Source organism: Saimiri boliviensis, chromosome 7 (genome assembly GCF_048565385.1).
Source record: "Saimiri boliviensis isolate mSaiBol1 chromosome 7, mSaiBol1.pri, whole genome shotgun sequence".
NCBI classification, from domain to species: domain Eukaryota; kingdom Metazoa; phylum Chordata; class Mammalia; order Primates; family Cebidae; genus Saimiri; species Saimiri boliviensis.
In genome coordinates this window covers 106,579,638-106,599,760 of record NC_133455.1, presented here as the reverse complement: position 1 = coordinate 106,599,760, position 20,123 = coordinate 106,579,638, and the positions used below count along the sequence as shown (strand labels likewise).

Here is a 20,123-nt window from a genome sequence, read left to right as displayed (position 1 = left end):
AGGAGCATCAATGGTGGTTTAGGAATAGCAGCATTGTCATGTGCTTCTTGTAGGAACCCGAGGTACATCACTTTATGAAAGCAAGCTTGATTTGTGTATTGAGAGCAGTGCTAAAAGAAACCAGGCAACTAGTAAAGAAGGGAAGAATATAACAGTCTTTATTTTTGGTGTATTTTTTTGCTATTGGTTGAATTCTTATTTGTTATATTGGTTGTCTATTGGTTGAATTCTTGTGGGCTACAGGGCACTGAAACTTGAGTACCAGACCCTGGAGTTAACCCTTTGACTCTTACAACAACTCTAGGTTTCACCTTTCAAGATGGAGGACTAGTTTGGGTTCACAATGCCCCAAATGTATGGCACAATGGTGAGAATAATTTATCTGTAGGCTTTCTTGATGGGAATCTTCTTTTTCTTTACTTAAAAAACCTGATTTGGAAAACCTATGGGTTGCTATTAAAAGTTTTGGGGGCAATTAAATGAGTTTTATTTCCCCACTATTTTATTTTAACATGTAGATCTTGGTGAAGAAGAAGGGCCAAAATGAATAGAATCTTGAGCCTTACTTACAAAAATTCTACTTAGAAAAAAGTAAGGGTACATATTTTTTCTATTACCATAAATTCATTTTAGACTCTATATAGATGTAAAAGGTTTTATTAACTCAGAAGACATTTGCCTTTCTAAAATGCTAGGTTGGTTATGTCCTCCTTGAAAGGCTTCCCTTGACAAGTTATAACCTAAACTTGTCTCAGGGACCCTTGACCCTAATTTGTCTTTCCAGCTTTTCTCCTGTGTTCTTTCCAGTCATACCCTGCAATCCAGAAATACTAGGTTTTGTGAGATTCTTAGATCTGCCGTGTTTCACACTTGTCTTCACTTGGCTTCATGCCTCTGCAAATGGTAATCCCTCTACTTTACCTGCCTTTCCCCTGATTGCCAGGAAGAGGGGTTGCTGTTCTAGGTGCTGCTCTCTCTTAGGACCTACTTTGTTGACCGTCCTAATTCAGCAGCTTCTTAGTGTTGCACTAATGCCTTCTGTGCTGTAGTCTCATCTCACTGTATTGTGGCTATCTGTATTCTTGGATTTTTCCTTATCAGCAGTGAACACCTTAAGGATGGGTTGGGTTCATCTTTGATCACTCAACAACAATTCAGTAACTCTGACAGGTTATTCCCGAAAAGGTTGCTACAATGCTTGCCTGTTTTCATTAGAAAATAAAACCAAACTTAAAACATGGACAGTGATGATGAATTATATGTCCAGAATTCTACAATACAGTAACACAATTTTGTGTATATTTCTGTCTTTTCAATTTTTTTCTGCATTTTTGCTTAGTTGTGAGCATAATATATATCATATATATATATATATATATATATCATACTTTAAAAATCATAGTGTAAGTACTTTCTTTGCTGCTGCCTAATCTTCATAGTCCTCATCTTTAATGGTTCATTACAATTTTACCAAGTGGATAATTAACATACGCATTTCTTTACCTGTGGATATTTTGTTTTTTCTACTAATTTTTAATACTTATTGCTGTAATAATTATATATTGGATACATTTACAAATTCAGAATGCCAGAATGCAGAGGCAAGAGCCACTAATTTGAGTTTAGAAGATCTTGGTGCCAGCTCTGCTCTGTGTCCTCTGTGTGTCTTTGGACCTCAGTTGCTCTGAACACGTCTTCACCTATAGTGAGGGGCGTCTGTGGCATATGATTCTTATAAGGATCAAATAAAATCCAACAGTGGGAAGTGAGGTAGATATGTGGGATCCTTAATGTGAACTAAGCACTGAAATTTTGTTGTCTTATTTTATTGAATCTTGGAAGCAGCCGTATAAGATCAGCTAGAAGATACTGAATAACTTGCTTTAAGTCATGCATGTAAGTGCTGAGATCCAAACCAAGGAATGTTCAGAGAAGAAAAGCACTTATAAAAAGATGCACTTATAAAAATATTTTGAAATATTCAAAATATTTTTATTATTGACCTGTATTTCATAAAACTGCTTAAATCTCTGAATATTGAATTGGCTGGGTGCAGTGGCTTACTCCTGTAATCCCAGAGCTTTGGGAGCCCAAGACGGGCGGATCACCTGAGGTGGGGAGTTCGAGACCAGCCTGACCAACATGGAGAAACCCTGTCTCTATTGAAAATACAAAGCTAGCCAGGCGTGGTGGCACATGCCTGTAATCCCAGCTACTTGGGAGACTGAGGCAGGAGAATTGCTTGAGTCCAGGAGGCAGAGGTTGTGGTGAGCTGAGATAACATTATTGCACTCCAGTCTGGGCCACAAGAGTGAAACTCTGTACCACCACCCCCCCCCCCACAAAAAAAGATAAAAATAAGAAAAGAAGAATAGTGAACCTAGTTGTCAAATCTGACTTTAAGATATAATTTTGGCATGAGACAGGCAAAAAGAATTAGTGATATAAAAGGGGAAATAACCAATATCCTATGTGGAGGTGAATGGAAGGGTATCAATGAAAGTAGACCTTTATAGAAAACTGGGCTTGATGACATCCCAGGGTTATGGCAATTCAAAGGAGACACAGAGTTACAGAGCTGGAAGGAAAGAGGGAGAGGTTAGTGAATCATTTTGCAGAGTGAGGATGAGTTATAATAAGATGTAATCTAGGACCTAGCCAGGAGATCTTTTAGACAGATAAGAAAGGAAGCTATCACATTGTATAGGCCAAATTGACAAGATTTATTGTCATTTTTATTCGAAAATACAAATCAGATCATGTCAATATTGTGTAGGATTAGTACATTTGTTGCAGTATCTGTCTCCTGGGTTTTAAACCCTAGCTTTGTGACCTTGAACAAAGTTACTTAACCTTCCTAAGTTTCATTTTATTTCTGTAAAATGAAGAGACTAATAGGAGCATTCATGCCATAGATTCAATGTGAGAATTAAATGAAATCATGCATGCCACTGGTTTAACACAAAATAAGCATTAACAGTGCAGAGTAAGTCTTCAGTGTATGTTTATTATTATGTTCTGCCCTGCTTAAACATCTTCTATTGATCTTTATTACCTACCCAAACCCTTTCAGTTCTCTATTATCTGACTGCATTCCACTTCAGAGGTCCAAATGTTTTAATGGCCTCGTAGGTAAAAAGCAAGCTAAGCAAGGCTGTGGCAAACTGGGACCACGTACTCCATCTAAAAAAGAGGTACCTGCTACTCACTCTGAGCCCTGTGTGGTTACCTTTGAAGAGGTATTAAAAATCTGGACTTCATATGAAACTTCCCACTTATTAAATGTGGACAACTAAATCAGAATTCTTAATCAACATGCTAAGTCAAAAAAAGCCCATTAGCAGACTGGATATGGTTGCCCTCTCGCAGCCTCTGCTACATGCCTTTCCCCAGCCTTGAGGATTGTTTACTTTTGCTTGGATAGACTCTATTCCTTATGTTTTCAGACATACTAGTAACTATTTGAATTGAGTTTGGTTCTTTCTCTCTTAAACTGTATTGTTCTTTTAGACTTGACTCTACCTGGCTATTTTCTCTGAACTCAATTTCCTCCTTTGTGATGCCAGTGCACTTTTCAGGCCTTTCTCTTCTTGTAGTTAAGACATTCACTTACTTGTGTTTTCAGTGAATAATTCTTAATCACCAGAATGCATAGTAGCTATAACCGTAAGCCTGCTTTCCTGGTGCTGTGTTACAGAGTGAGTGTTCATGGGTTCCCCCTCCCATAATAAGATGAGCTCCTTTAGGGCAGGGAACATGTGCTCTTTGTCTGGTTTCCTCAGCAATTAGCTCAATGAGCCTGATACCCAGTGTATTAGTTTCTTGTTGTTGTTGTAACAAATTACCATGAACTGAGTGTCTTAAAGTAACAGGTACTTATTACTTTATAGTTACTGAAATGGGTTTCATAGGACTAAAATCAAGCAGGGTAGAAATGGGTTTCATAGGGCTAAAATCAAGCAGGGTTGTGTTCCTTGTGTAGGCTCTGGGGAGAATCTGTTTCCTTGTCTTCTCCAGCTTCTTGAGGCTGCCTGCATTCCTTAGCTTCTGGCCCTTTCTTCCAACCTCACAGCAAGAATGTAGCATCTTGAAATCTCTCTCTGACTATGACCTCCTAATTTGCTTCCCTCTTCCAGTTATAAGAAATCTTATGATTACATTGGGCCCACCTGGTTAATACAAGATACACTCTTCATCTTAAGGCCAGTTGATTAGCAACTTAAATCTATTTGCAACCTTAATTTCCCTTGCCATGCAACATAACATATTCACAGGTTCTTGGGATTAGGACATGAACATTCCTGAGAGTCGTTATTCTGCCTGTCATACCTGGGAAGCAGAATGAGGGAATGAACCATGAAAGCCTGTAAACTCTCAGAGCATGAAAACCAGTATTGTGCTAGCCACAAAAAGGCAGAAGGAGTAGTGGATGTCTCTGACCTCAAGGAGCTGATGATCAATGGAATTGCAGGGGAGTAACTGAGAGTCCTTCAGTTCTCTCCTCTCTTCTCAGATTAAACATCTCTGACTCTTGCAAGATTTCCCTGACATCCCAGGTTTATATCAGACCCCTTGTTTTGTGTTCCCAAAGCTCCCTGCTTCAGAATGCATTACATTTTTAATGCTAGTTCAGTAAGTGCCCTTCCACCAGATTTTGCAGGTAATGAGGGCAATTAAACATATCTATCTTATTTCTCAATGTGTAATATTGAACAGAGTGTCTGGCATATGTAAGTGTTCAAAATTTGGATAAAAAATGAATAAATAAACAAATGAAGAATTAGAGAAAGATGAAGTGTTTAAACCATGTACTACTTAATCTGCACTGGGGCTTTGTAACCTGGGAACTTGGGCTTTCATATGTGGCATGCAAAATTGGGAGGGCAAGCAAAGGTATGTTTCCCCTGCACTGAAGAGCAAAGAGCATTTATCAGATTCTCAAAGGAGTTTACATTAGTCTGTTCTTGTTCTGCTAATCAAGACATACCTGTGACTGGGTAATTTATAAAAGAAAGAGGTATAATTGACTCACATTTCAGTATGGCTGGGGAGGCCTTGGGAAACTTACAATCATGGCAGAAGGGGATGCAAGCATGTCCTCCTTCACTTGGCAGTAGGAAGGAGAAGAATGAGAAAAGTGCAGAGCGAAATGGGGAAAAGCTCCTCACAAAACCATTAGATCTCAAGAGACCTCACTCATTCATGAGAACAGCATGGGGGACCCACCCCCATGATTCAGTTACCTCCCACAAGGCCCCTCCCGCAGCATGTGGGTATTACAACTCAAGATGAGATTTGGGTGGGGACACAGAGCCAGACTGTATCAGAGTCCATAGCCAAAAAAAAGATTAAGAAGTACTGCTTTAAGTGAGCAGAGTTGAAATGAGGTAATTTGACCTAGTGTAGAGTAGGAGGATATCATATTGTCCAAGGAAAGACTGGCTTCTTTCTAAAGCTAACTGGGCTTTTGTATGTTTTTCTCTCACCTTTAGGAGAAGAGAGTGTGCTGCCTCTCCTGGCACAGGACTCTAATTCCAAAACTCGGAGGGGCATTTTAAGAAGAGCTGTCTTTTCTGAGGACCAGAGAAAGGCTCTGGAGAAAATGTTTCAGAAACAGAAATATATCAGCAAAACAGACCGAAAGAAACTTGCCATCAACTTGGGACTAAAGGAATCACAGGTACAAATGAGCAGGAAGATGTCTACTGCTTCTGATTTCTTCTGAGATCAGATGAAATCAGTTGTTTTCAGGGTGGTGTGGCCATAGGCAACTGCTTCTGATTTCTTAAGACACACAATGAAATCCATTTATTTGGCAAGTATTTCAAATACTAGGCATGGTGCTAGAGCCTGAGGTGTTCTTGAAATGCTTTTCATAATTTTTTAGTGGGTGGAGATACATGTACCATTTTCTATTTGGAAGTAGGTCCATTTGCTGAAAGGTCTAGGTTTTTGGCCATAGGGCTGTTTAATTCTTCCCAAATGAAGAGAAATGCTAAGGAGGTGGTAATTACATTATAAATCATTTGCTCTGTATTCAAAGAAGCAGGTTAAATAATTCTTCAACAAGCAGGAACCACTTTGCTTTTCTCTTCATTCCCAGTCCAAAATTAAAGCATGAATGAGTGACTCATGAATACTTCTTAATGGGTTTCATGATGATTTTGCTCTTTGGGTTTATGTCAAATATAGTTAAACAACTTCACATTTGCAACACTTACATACTTTTCTTGTACATTGATGTTTCATATAATTGTGAATGGGACTTTCTGGCTTTTGGAGTTGCATAATACTCCGTTTAAAGTTTGGCCTACTTATTACAAATAATATCATATGGCACTGGAAGTTTCCTATTTAAATTTCCTTTAATTGCCATGTGAAATGCACACTGTAATAATCGCCATTTCTAAATGAAAAAATAAGAAACTGAACATCAGTCTTGTATCATGTAGCAAAGAGGTTTCAGAGGTAGGCTCTCATCTTAGACAACCAAACTCTGGGATTTATGTTCTCTTTAACCTAAAAATACCATGTGCAATTGTGCATAGAGTTCACTGTACAAAGGCATCTGGCCAAAAGGGATGGTGGCAGCTGAAATGCAGCATGTACTCTGTTTGCAGGTGGAGTTTCCTGGTATAGGCCCACATCTGCCTGGATTTTAAAAATTAACGTAAAGTGACTAAAGGGGTAGAAGAGGCTCTGTCCTAGCCATCATGCTCTGCTGTTCTTCCTTACTTCCTCAGATGACCTATTTGTTTATGTTGGACCTTATTAAAACCAGTTATTATTGAGCTAAACTCTCCTTGATCCTAGGGAAATGATCTGCCTTCACAAGCTGCTTGCCCCAACTTTACAAATAGTAGGAAGCCGTACAAGGGGTGATAGAGGGTAATTGGCCTGTATCAGTCAGTCCGTACTTTCCTTGCTGTGTGGTACTGAGTCCATAACCTTAACTGGTTGTTCTGTGCCTCAGTTTTTCACCAGAAAAACCCAAAGAAACAGTGGCTGGGTGCAGTGGCTCATGCCTGTAATCCCTCACTTTGTAAGGCAGAGGCAAGCGGATCATCTGAGGTCAGGAGTTTGAGACCAGCCTGACCAACATGGAGAAACCCCGTCTCTACTAAAAATACAAAAAATTAGCTGGGCATGGTGGTGCATGTCTATAATCCCAGCTACTCTGGAGGCTGAGGCAGGAGAATCGCTTGAATCTAGGAGACAGAGGTTGCAGTGAGCCGGGATCATGCTCCAGCCTGGGCAACAAGAGCAAAGAAAAACAAACAAACAAACAAACAAATATAAGAATTCTGTCTATGTCACAAAGCAGTTATGCATATATCAGATAAATCAGCAGCTAGATCTTGGTGGTCTATGTGCAAGACACTGTGCTAGGTAGGCAATAACAGGGGATATTGATAAATACTGAATACAACACAGTCTGTGCACCCCAAAAGCTTCCACAGCCCATGGAAGCTTGTAAAAGTTTGACAAGACTGTATAATAATATAGACACTATCACGTGGTAGGTTAGATATACTGCCCAATAAAAGGATCAGTAGTTCTCAAAGTTACTTATTTCTCTGGAGCCTTATGTTGATCCCCATCTTAGCAAAGGACAGCTGTGTGATTGGTCCATATACTCGCGGGAGGTCTAGTGATGGAACTCTCTAATCTTAGAGGAGCTGTTGGGCCTGAGAGAGGACATCAGGGGGCTCAGTAGGCCTGGCCTGCATCTCACTGATAAAAGAAGCTCCTGTAGTCAGAGGGAAGAAAACAGTTAGGTTTGGGAGCTTGGGGAGCCTCTGGTTGAGTTGAAACTTGAAATAGGTGTTAAAAGATGGAAAGCAGTGGCAAGTAGCTAGGTTCTATCTGACAGGGCTCTGAGAAATTGTGAAAATCTCTGATAGTACATGTTGTATTCCCCAAAAGAAACCTTTGAAAAGAGAATGCAACAACCATATATAAAAATTGTGGGGTATGACCACAATCTCTCCTCCTGCCTCAAAACAACTATTTTCCTATTTGTATGCTATCTTGTGGTTCTTAACCCTAGGTACATGGTTTTACATAGCTAATGATACTGCGTTTAAAATTTAGTGCTGCAGGAGTGAGTACTTTTTGTCTTATTGAATTTGGTGGAGCATCTCAGAAGTAATTTAACATTTTCTTATTTGTAAATATATAAATTACAATATATCAATTGCATGGTATTTATTATGGTAAATTAAATTCAAAAGGAAACCTATAAAGATAAAAGTGAAAACTCATCTTACTCTCCTTGAATCCAATTCCTTGGTTACTTCTGTGATTTACAAATGGCACTTGTTTGACTTTATTGATACATTGTGTATTATTTTAAAAATAAATTCATATGTGTGTTGTAGATGCACAAACATATAATAACACAAACACTTTCATGCTTACTGTGTGCCCTTACATTTGATATCAATTAATCCTGACAAAAATCCTATGGAATAGCTACTTTTATTAGCTCTATTTTACAAACAAAGAAGCTGAGAAGTGTGTGTGTGTGTGTGTGTGTGTGTGTGTGTGTGTATGTGTGTGTATATACTATATATACAGTAAAATAGAGCTACATATATATAGAGTATATATATATTATATATGCTATATCTATATTGTAAAATAGAGCTACTTTTATTAGCTCTATTTTACAAACGAAGCTGAGAAGTGTGTGTGTGTATACGTATATATATACATATATATATACGTATGTATGTATATATACGTATATATATACGTATATATATACGTATGTATGTATATGCATATATATACATGCACACACACACACACACACACACACACACACACACACACATATATATATATATATATATATATATATATATATATACACCTACCTACAAAAAATTATTGTGCAGGTATTTTGACATTTTCTGAAGAACAGTACACTTCACCTGTATATCCAGCACACAGAGTTTGCAGTAAAAGCCAGAAGCTCCCCCAGGTATCCTCTCCCTCTCACTACCTGCTCCTTCCGAGGGTATCCTCTATCCTAACTTCTGACTTCTTAGTTGTGCCTCTTTGTGTAATTTTATATAAATAGTAGTATTCAGTGTGTAGACAAAATGTTGTATATCCATACAGTGGAATCTTATTTGGCCATAAAAAAGAATGAAGTACTTACTGATAATGCTGCAATATGGATGAACCTTGAAAATATTATACTGAGAGAAATAAACTCAGTTACAAGGACCACATATTATATGATTCCATTAATTTGAAAGTCCAGAATGGGGAAATCTATACAGACAGAAAGTAGGTGAATCTGTGTAGGGCTGGAGAAAATAGGGAATAGAACAGATAGCTAAAGGGCATGGGATTTCCTTTTGAGGTGATGAAAATGTTCTAAAATTGGTGATGGTTGCGTTATCTGAGAATATATGAAAACCATTGAATTGTACATTTTAAATGGGTGAATTGTATGGTATGTGAATTATAGGCTCAATGAAGCTATTAACAAATTTTTAAAAATAGTATTCAGGATTATTTATATAAATAGAATCATAACATGCTTCTTTTACTTAACATTATGTATGTGAGAATCTTCATGTTGTGTGTAGTAAAAGCTCATGTGTATTCATTGCTGTATAGTATTACCATTATGTAGTATACCACAGTTCATCCATTTACTGATGGTGGCCATGTGTATTGTTTCCAGTTTGGGGCTATTATGAATAATGCTACTGATAATGTGTATTGCTTGGTGTTTTTTTTTTCCTTTTCAAATGTTATGGATTGCTTCCTTCCACGTCAGTACATACAGATCTACTTCATTCTCTTTTTGTGTGTTTCTTAACAGACCATCATTTCACCATCCTCAATTTTAAGTTACTTCCAATTTTCACTATCACAAATTTTTTTGTTTGTTTTGTTTTGTTTTGTTTTGTTTTGTTTTGTTTTGTTTTGTTTTGTTTTGTTTTGTTTTGTTTGAGACAGAGTTTCGCTCTTGTTATCCAGGCTGGAGTGCAATGGTGCGATCTCGGCTCACTGCAACCTCTGCCTCCTGGGTTCAGGCAATTCTCCTGCCTCAGCCTCCTGAGTAGCTAGGATTATAGGCGTGCGCCACCATGCCCAGCTAATTTTTTGTGTTTTTTAGTAGAGACGGGGTTTCACCATGTTGACCAGGATGGTCTTAATCTCTTGACCTCATGATCCACCCACCTCGTCCTCCCAAAGTGCTGGGATTACAGGCTTGAGCCACCGCACCCGGCCCCACTATCACCAATTTTTATGCACTTTAAAAATATTTTGTAAGAGGAAGGTGTAAGTGGGATTTATGTGTTAAAGAGTATGTACATTTAAAATGTAGCAGATTAAAAATTCCTTTCCAAATATAATATTATATCAAATTAGATGCTGACACATGAAAATTTCACTCTTACTAACAAATAGTCCCTTTAAGCAAAACCTCCAACATTTATGATTTTAAAAATGTCGCCACTCTCATGGACAATGCTATTTGTTATTTTTCAATTTGAATTTTCCTAACTACCAGAATATGAGGGGCTTTTAATTGTTTTACTGGCCATCTATAGTCTGTGAATTGGCTTTTTAATGGCTGCATCTTTTTTTTTTCTATTGTATTGTCTTTTTATTGATATGTAGCAATACTTTGGCTGTTCATCAAGAATTTTGGAATATTATCTTCAGTAAAATTTTCCTGTTTCAGGTGTTGCAAAAATCCTAAGTTTGTGGCTTTTTAAAAAAATTGTGGTAAAATATGCATAGCAAAATTCAACATTTTTACCTTTTTTTTGTTGTTTTTTTGAGATAGAGCTTCACTCGTTGCCTAGGCTGGAGTGCAATGGCTTAATCTTGGCTCACCACAACCTCCACCTCCTGGGTTGAAGTGATTCTCCTGCCTCAGCCTCCTGAGTAGCTGGGATTGCAGGCATGCACCACCATGCCCAGCTATTTTTTATTTATTTTATTTTTTCATATTTTTAGTAGAGATGGGTTTCTCCATGTTGGTCAGCCTGGTGTCTAACTCTTTACCACAGGTGATTCACTGGCCTTGGGCTCCCAAAGTATTGGGTTTACAGGCGTGAGTCAACCTGGCCTCATTTTAACCTTTTTAAGTGATCAGTTCAGTGACATTAAGTACATGGACACTGTTGTGAAACCATCACCACCATTTATCTCCAGAACTTTTTTCGTCCTGTAAAAGTGAAACTCTGGCTGGGTGTGGTGGCTCACACCTATAATCTGAGCACTTTGGGAGGCTGAGGTGAGCAGATCACAATGTCAGGAGTTTGAGGCCAGCCTGGCCAATGTAGCGAAACCCCATTTCTACTAAAAATGCAAAAAAATTAGCCAGATGTGGTGGTGGGCACCTGTAGTCCCAGCTACTCAGGAGGCTGAGGCAGGAGAACCACTTGAATCTGGGAGGCAGAGGTTGCATTGAGCCAAGATCACACCACTGCACTCCCGCCTGGGCGACAGAGTGAGGCTCCATCTCAAACAAACAAACAAATAAAACTTAAACTCTGTATCCATCAAACAATAACTCATCGTCTCCCCCTCCCGCACCTCCTGGCACCCACTATTCATTTACTGTTTCTGTTAATGACTATTCTAAGGCTCTCATATGAGTGAAGTAATATGGCATTTGTACTTTTATGCCTGGCTTATTTTACTTAGCATAATATCTTTAAGGTTCATTTATGTTGTAGTGTGTGCCAGAATTTAAGTCCTTTTCAAGGCTAAATAATATTCCTTTGTATGTATACACCACATTTTATTTATCCATTTATCTGTCTCTAGATGCTTGGTTGCTTTCCATTTTTGGCTATTGTAAATAAGGCTGCTGTGAACATGGGTGTACAAATATCATTTAGATTTCTTGCTTTTAGTTTTTTTGGGTAGTTTCTGGCTTTTTCATGTTTGTACATAAAGTTGTCATTTATATGTATTCAGCTCTTCTTTATCTTTTCCATGTATCCTCTGTTTTATGTCATGCTTTTGAAAACATTAGTCTGCCCAAGACTATCATGATAATCTCTATTTTCTTTGAAAACTTTTGCAGTTTTGTTTTTATATTCAGCTATTTAATCTGTCTGGAATTTGATTTTGCATTTTTTGAGAGGTAGAACTTTTAGTTTCTCCCTAAATATATACATTTGTCTCAGCACCATTGATTGGGAGGAATCTCCTTTTATATTTCTTTTTCTTTGAGATATTACTTAACAAATATTTATAGATATACAGAAAAGCTAAGAGAAGAGGAAAATAATGAATGTGATGACAAGGACAAGAATCACTAATGAGAACAAAAAACTGTTTCAGTGAAAACCCATTAGAAATACTTGGCATGCTTTCTTGGAGAAAATGCCCACTGCAAATAATAAATGAGTTCACAAATAGAACCAAATGCTCTGGTATGTACACATTAGTTCTGTTTTCATGTGAAAAGCCTTAATCATGGAGTTGTAACTGAGACGACAGTCTTGCTCACTGAATTGCCTCAGGTGGATTTCTTTTGTTGCCATTTTGAACATGGCCCATCAAATTGAAAGAATGAAGAAATTGTTTTGCCAATCTGGAAAGACAGCCTCAGCTAGAATTTGTTTCTTCACTGACAGAAATACTTGGTTGATAGACTATAATAATTGTTTCTTTGGGTAAAAATGTTCTAGTTTTTGTTTTAAAAATAGAAATAAACTAGATTGTTAGTGTAAGGATGTGAGGTAATACACAGGAAAGAATGTGATTGGCTTTTAAGATTCCAGAAAACCAGTTATGAAGTTTTCAGCTCAGGCACAGTTGACTACACAGTATATAAAGAGGGAGGTTAGTAATAAAGATTCAAGTGGCATGGGTTGGGGGAAGGTCTGGTTCAAATTAGGAACCACCATCATAAGCACTTTTGGCTTAATTACAATTAGTTGTTATTTATTAAGCCTAATTCTTGGAGTTTGATAAATCCTAGGAGTAATCAAGACTTGGAAACTGCATAAAGCCTGCAATTTATCAAAGCTTTACAAAATGGAATCTTAATTTAGTCTCAGAAAGCTCCTGACGAGGTCTCAATGTTTATAAGAGCCTGGGCCCTGGAGTCAGATAGTGGTGGATTCTAGTCTCAGTGCTTCCATTTTACTAGCTGTGTGACCTTGAGTTGGTTAATCTCTCCAAACTTCAGGTTTTTTTAAACGTGTAAAATGAGGACTTCTTACAGCCATTGTGAGGATCAAATTATAAAATCCACCTAGAATGCATAGCCTGATGCCTGGCACAAAATAAACTCAGATGCTTCAGTACAGACTAGAGGATGTTTTAAAATAACTAAGAGTTAAATGAATCTTGAAAGCTATCACACTTACGGGGCATAACCAATTTATCACAGTTGTTTTGTTTCAAATGTGTGTATGGGGATATTAAATTACGATATTTTGGACAGGGATTGGTGGCTTACACCTGTAAACCCAGCACTTTGGGAGGCCATCGCAGGTGAATTACTTGAGTTCAAGAGTTCAAGACCATCCTGGGCAACATGGTGAAACACTGTCTCTACAAAAAAAATACAAAAATTAGCCAGTCATGGTGGTGCATGCCTGTTATCCTAGCTACTTGGGAAGCTGAGGTGGGAGGATTCCTTGAGCCTGGGAGGTAGAGGTTGCAGTGGTCTGAGATGGTGCCACTGTACTTCATTCAGCCTGGGTGACAGAGAGAGACCCATTTCAAAAAAAAGAAAAAGGATATTTTTGAAGGATCCCAGGTGAAAAGCCACAAAGACTTTGTGAGGTTGGCTCTCATAATAAGGTATTCTGTAGAAAAGAAAGTAGAAGCAATTACAGTTTAAAATACTAAAGTATTTAGTATTTATATTTATATAAGTGATCATTTTGTGCAATTATTTTGTTAATAGGTGAAAATTTGGTTTCAGAACAGAAGGATGAAATGGCGGAATTCCAAAGAAAAGGAAGTGCTTTCCAACAGGTGTATCCAAGAAGTAGGTCTTCAAGAGGATCCCCTCTCACGGTCTGCTCTGGGTTTCCCTTCTCCATGTCCTTCAGTATGGGACGTCCCGCAACAGCACACAAGTCCAAGATGGAGGGAGAATTCTCCAGAACCATCAGAAAGACTAATCCAGGAGAGTTCAGGGGCACCACCCCCAGAAGCAAATTCACTGCAAGGTGGCTTGTATTTATGTTCTGAAGAAGAGGCTGGAAGCAAGGGTGTACTTACTGGGGCCATCTGAATGGAAGCATTCCTTCATGTTAATTTAAAAGAACACTTACTAGTAACATTTGGACTCTAATGCCAGCTAGCTTGTACCTCATCAGTGCTTAGAGCCTAATGTGTTTGAAGCGATATATAAACTAATGCTTTAGAAAACCCACTCTAGTGTTCTCTTGTTTGACCCTAGACTCAGGCTTAATTTGTAAATGGAATAGAATCTCCCAGGAATTATGATGGAACTGAAAAGAATGAGACCAACGGCTGGCTCGGTCCCTGCTCTGAGTATGTGTATGTGTGTGTGTGTCTCTATGGGTGTGTATATACATAAATATCCATGAGAATGCATTAGTAGAAACTAGTTTCTCTTTAACTATTGCTTTGACCAAATTCATTTCCTTTTATGTGAATAAAAATACCATTGACAGAATGTTATTAATTTTTTGAAGATAATGTAAAATTTGGACTTCAATGCAAACATTCATACCCCCAAAACATGTTTTTAAAAATTCTCTATTTTCTGGCTTCTTTTGGTATCCAGCTGTAAGTGAATTTTAACACCTTAGCTCAGCAATTCTCATCAAATGAACCACTGGTAGATACATACACTGAAAATATATATTTAAAATGAAACCAACAAGCAGATTAGAAGGATTTCTGTATATAACTATTAGTATCCATAATCTCCAAGTCTTTGGACTTCATCCGGCCATCGTGAGGGAGATACCCATTTAACTAATAATTATTTTTTGATTTCTTCTCTGTAAAGATGGGCCTAGACCAGGGTTTGCAAAATAAAATGACTTTAAGAGCCTGTCAGGTAAATAGAGGGCATGGGCCACCTAAAGATATTTTAGTTACGTAATTTTTCAAATACTGTATTGGCCAAACAGTTTGTGACCTCTGATCAAAACTAAAGAAAGCTGTGGTGTCACAGTTCTTAGAATGTTTCTAACGGGACTTTAAACCACAATATTGACAGAATCAATGATAATTTCTGTTGGCACTTCTAGTTAGAGACTCAATTTTACACTTAGGTGGCATACACTTTATACCTTGGGTCATTTTTATATATTAACAAACACCACACAGATGTTTTATGTTTTTTGACTACACTGAAATAGTAGCTTTCTAAAATTGCTTTTCTGGTAATGATTTGCTTAGTTAATCCGGAAATTTTTACTCCAGGACCAAGAAGAAATTATGTTTCACTTTGAAGGAAACGAAACAAAAGTAGGAAATGATGTGGTATTGCATTAAACCCTTATCAATCTGTGGACAAGAAACACTATGAGAAGTTCATTAAGTGGCATTTTGTGAGTGAGTAAGCTGCATAATGATGGTGGCTTCTAATTTTCTGAACTCTGCTAGGGTCTGAGAAGTTAATGTCTTTTGAAGGTTTAGTGTTTCGAAAAAATATTTCAGAAGATAACAGTTTTAATCAACAGCAGGAAATTATCTTCTATGAGTAGAATTGGACTTGGTATGTCAACCTGTGCCTTTACCACATGATCTTTTACTTAGAAGTCATTTTACAAGTTTGTCTCAGTGCCTCATTGTGGGGGAATGGAAGCAGGGATCTGCTGACAAAAATTTAAAATTTAAAACCTGTCTTAAAATGATTTTTAGTATGGTTTCTATTCTTAAAATGTTAACCTCATTTACATTTACATGGTAATTCCTATGTGCTAGAGACTGTACTAAGCATTTAGGGTGGGTTAGCTCATCTAATCCTTATGGCAAGAATCCTATGATGTAGACAGAAATTACTATCAGGATTCCTGTTACCCAGACAAGGAAACTAAGGCAGAGTGTGGTTGAGGTAATTATCCAAGGCCACTAGGTTAATAAATGGGATTTGAACACTGTCATTCAAGTTTTGAATCTTGGAATCTTACCAATCATGTGGGGATTGCATACCAGTGTGATGTATTCATGAAGCTATAGGATGCATTGTAAGAGATACATTTTCAGGATTGCAGTGAGATTTATTAAAGAAATTCAGAGACTTTACCATCTTACTTGGGGAATGATTTTATCTTCAGTATTCTCTCTTCTATTAGATTTTGAACTTTAAGGAAATTAAGAAATTGCAAAATCCTTCAACTATGAAGCCTGTATAGAAAATAGTCCCATAGGAGTGTTTAAGCATGATCACTTTTATCAGGTAACTATATATATATATATATATATAATCACTCACTACTAAAATCCTAAAATGCTTATCTGTGATCAGTGTCTTTTGAGAATAAGTTGAAAATCACGTATTAGTATATTTGTTGCCTGCTTTCCAGACAAATACTGCTCTAGTAAGAACCAGGGCCATAGAAGCCTCAAGGCTGAAACATTTTAATTTTTTAAAAATTCTCAAATGGATCTTAAGCAGATGAGAAAAAAATGGCAAGCATTATCCCCTAAGCTTTCAGAAAGATAAACAGTTGGCTGGGCACGGTGGCTCACACATGTAATCTCAGCTCTTTGGGAGGCCGAGGCAGGTGGATCACAAGGTCAAGAGATCGAGACCATCCTGGTTAACATGGTGAAACCCCGTCTCTATTAAAAATACAAAAATTAGCTGAGTGTGGTGACGCATGCCTGTAGTCCCAGCTACTCGGAGGCTGAGGCAGGAGAATTGCTTGAACCCAGGAGGCGGGTGTTACAGTGAGCCAAGATCGCACCACTGCACTCCAGCCTGGGGAACAAGAGTGAAACTCTGTCTAAAAAAAAAATAAATAAATACTTAGTGTTGGAAATATATAAACAGGTTAGGGATGATCACTGGCTCTGGAAACCATGAAGACCGTTAATGATCATTAATTTTTAAAGGGCAGTCCTATTTTCTTAGTAATATGGTGGTTTGAATGGGGAACCCAGTTATTTAGTCCAGTGGTTCTCAAACTTTAAAAGTGAATACCCATGAATATGCCATACCTTCCAACCAGTTTTGCATATGTGCTCAGATTTGGACATAACACTTCATACATACTGCTTCAAAATCTGTGCCACCTACCCCACCTCTCAAGAATCATTAATATACACTTCTGTTCACTTTTCCAATAAAAGTCACAATTAAATATGCTTGTCCAAGCCACAGGTGTTCATTTTGCCCCACTTCCCTTCTGATGCATTTCTTTAAAAACCATACTCCATAGTGTGGTCCATGACCTCTCCCTTGACCTCTCCCTTGATGACTAATCGTCCATGAAGCCAATTCCACAGCGTTCATAAGCTTGTTAGGCACTGCATTTTGGCTATCTGAAATTCCCCCAAAATGGTTTTTTTTTTTTTTTTTTTTTTTTTTTTCTAAAATTCAGCACTTACTGGGTACTGTGTAAGTGCTGATCCCTTGTCCTAACTCTATGTCAAGAAGCATGATGATGAGCATGGTTCTTGACCTCAAGGAGCTTATAATCTAGTCTTCTTGCCAAGAAGAAATTCTGTGACATTTTCCATGCTGCTAGTGACAGGATCCAGTGAATTGGGTGCAAAAAATAAGCTTCTGACATCCCCTAAAACCTCATCTTCCATTTGCAATGCAAGGTTCCTTCATGATCCACTATGCAGAAAAATGCAAGCTGCTTGATACCGCTGTACTGTCCCTCTTCCATTCAGACCACGGTAGACCCAAGAGTAGCCAGAAAGAGTCCAGGGAAGAATTCAGTAGCTTCTTTTTGTTCAAGATGTACCCTATTTCTGTTTTCCTTTTCACCTTCCAAGTCTCAGATCAGCCTATACCTATAGTAAGTGGGAAGAGAGAAGAAAAAACAATGCAAGTGGAGGAAGTCAGGATGAATGTTCCTGAATACATACGGAACATTTTGCAGAATTAATTTATATCCTTTACAAACCATTTCTGAAATAAGCAGCTACCCTAAAGACATAGCACTAGTCTAACAAAGATGGCCCTTAGCTTCCAGCTACTACTGGGGTTCTATTACATTATTATTTCTGGTTATAAAGAAACACATTTGAAAATACAGCTAACAAAGTCATGTTTGTATGTAATTCCACCATCTGGAGACAGCCAAGTTAGCTCTTTTGTGAAACATTTTCAGTCACTTTTTGAATGTGTGTTTGTGTGTGTGTGTGTGTGTGTGTATATATATATATATATGTATATATATATATATATATATATATATACATAAATATGTGTGTCTAAACAAATTTGGACCATAGTATATATCCAGTTTATCCTACTATTTTGTACACAGAACATTTTCCCATGTCCTTAAAAATTACTTGAAACTTTTATGACAGCTGTGTAATATCACCTTGGTGCTCCTTCACTTCTTGAGGTTGACCAGGGCGTGGGGCTAGGAGATGACCGGGCACAGGAAGAATGATCATGGGCTTTTGCACCATAGAATACACTTCAAAAGTAATCTGATGTTTATCATTTCTTTGAACTAAATGAAGCCTCAGCAAACATAAGACCTAGAATGAAAACTGAAGAAATTTGGGATTACATTTTTAATGGTGTAAATCTAGTATCAAACATACCAAAAGGAGAGCCTCTTCTAAAAAGCCACCATAAAGCTTATCAAAACATATCCCATCCGTTCAAAATTCAAGAGAGTGTACACAATTGGATTTGAGTCCATAGCCAGCAGCAAACATAATGTGGGATAATATTCCTGTCTTATTGTGCTTCGTAGTCAAATTGACATATTATTCAGCTTTAGAGTATGTATTATTGTCTACAAAGTGGGCAGGAGTCAAGCAAACTAATGGGGATCTGGCATCTGTCACCACTCCAAAGCCCGAGGTGATAAGTCTGGTTTGCCTATTTAGTCTAGAATCTCCCAGTTGTTACATATTTATGGATTTTCTCTCCAAGTTGCTTAAAGAACAGGAGAAAGTCTTTGAGGATCAGAACATTCCAAGGTTAAAAGGGAGCTGGGAAACTTTTAATGTTATTTACACCTAAAGCAGAAACATCAAGAGTCCTTGATGTTAGTCAAAAGACAAAAACTAGGCATGCCAAATTTGAATAAAATACAGTGATATAATTAATTCATAATGTATATCTAATTCTTTCACTATGAATGCCATGTCAATCAAATACTGAGCAGCCATTGTGGTTTCCTAGGTCTGTTGCAACAATGACCACAAACAACAGTAATTTATTCTCTCACAGTGGTAAAGACACCTAAAATCAAGGTGTCATTAGGGCCGTGCTCCCTCTGATGCATCCAGAAAGCTGCTTTTTCCAGCTGTTGGTAGCTCCAGCTCCAGGTACAGGCATTCTTTGGCTTGAGGCTGCACGACTGCATTGCTGACTTTTGTCTCCATAGGGTTTTCTCTCCTATGTGTTCTCCCTATGTGTCTGTGTCCCAAACGTCCCTATGCCTTTCTCAAAAGAACACCTGGCATTGGATTTAGAGCCAACCCTAAATCCAGATGATCATATCTCAAGATTTCTTAGGCTGGGTGCAGTGGCTCACACCTATAATCCCAGCACTTTGAGAAGCCGAGGTGGGCACATCACCTGAGATCAGGAGTTCGAGATCAGACTGACCAATATGGAGAAACCCTGTCTCTACTAAAAATACAAAATTAGCCGGCTGTGGTGGCGCATACCTGTAATCCCAGCTACTCAGGAGACCAAGGCAGGAGATTCACTTGAACCTAGGAGGCAGAGGTTGTGGTGAGCTGAGATCACTCCATTGCACTCCAGCCTGGGCAACAAGAGTGAAACTCTGTCATAAAAACAAACAAACAACAAAAAGAAGATTCCTTACTTAATAACACCTGCAAAGACCCTGTTTTCAAATAAGCTCCAATTCATATCTTCCAGGGCTCAGGACATGACATATTTTTTTGGTGGGGGGACACTATTCAACCTCCTACAATCATGTTCTACAATATCAGAGGAAAAGGCTTAGCATGAGCAAAAGCAA

The 20,123-nt window shown here is 38.0% G+C and overlaps 1 protein-coding gene across 2 annotated transcripts in view; it reads left to right on the top strand.

Moving 5' to 3' along the window:
* Positions 1–14,650, top strand: part of DBX2 (developing brain homeobox 2) — a 36,763-nt gene extending 22,113 nt beyond the window's left edge. The window contains exons 3-4 of one of the 2 annotated variants that reach the window (XM_003941476.4): positions 5,493–5,680; positions 13,910–14,650. In XM_003941476.4, coding sequence (XP_003941525.1) covers positions 5,493–5,680; positions 13,910–14,242 — 521 coding nt within the window. In that variant the 3' untranslated portion in view covers positions 14,243–14,650. The remainder of the gene's footprint in view (positions 1–5,492; positions 5,681–13,909) is intronic. The other variant, XM_074403170.1, reaches the window with a different exon arrangement.
* The last annotated feature ends 5,473 nt before the right edge of the window (positions 14,651–20,123 follow it).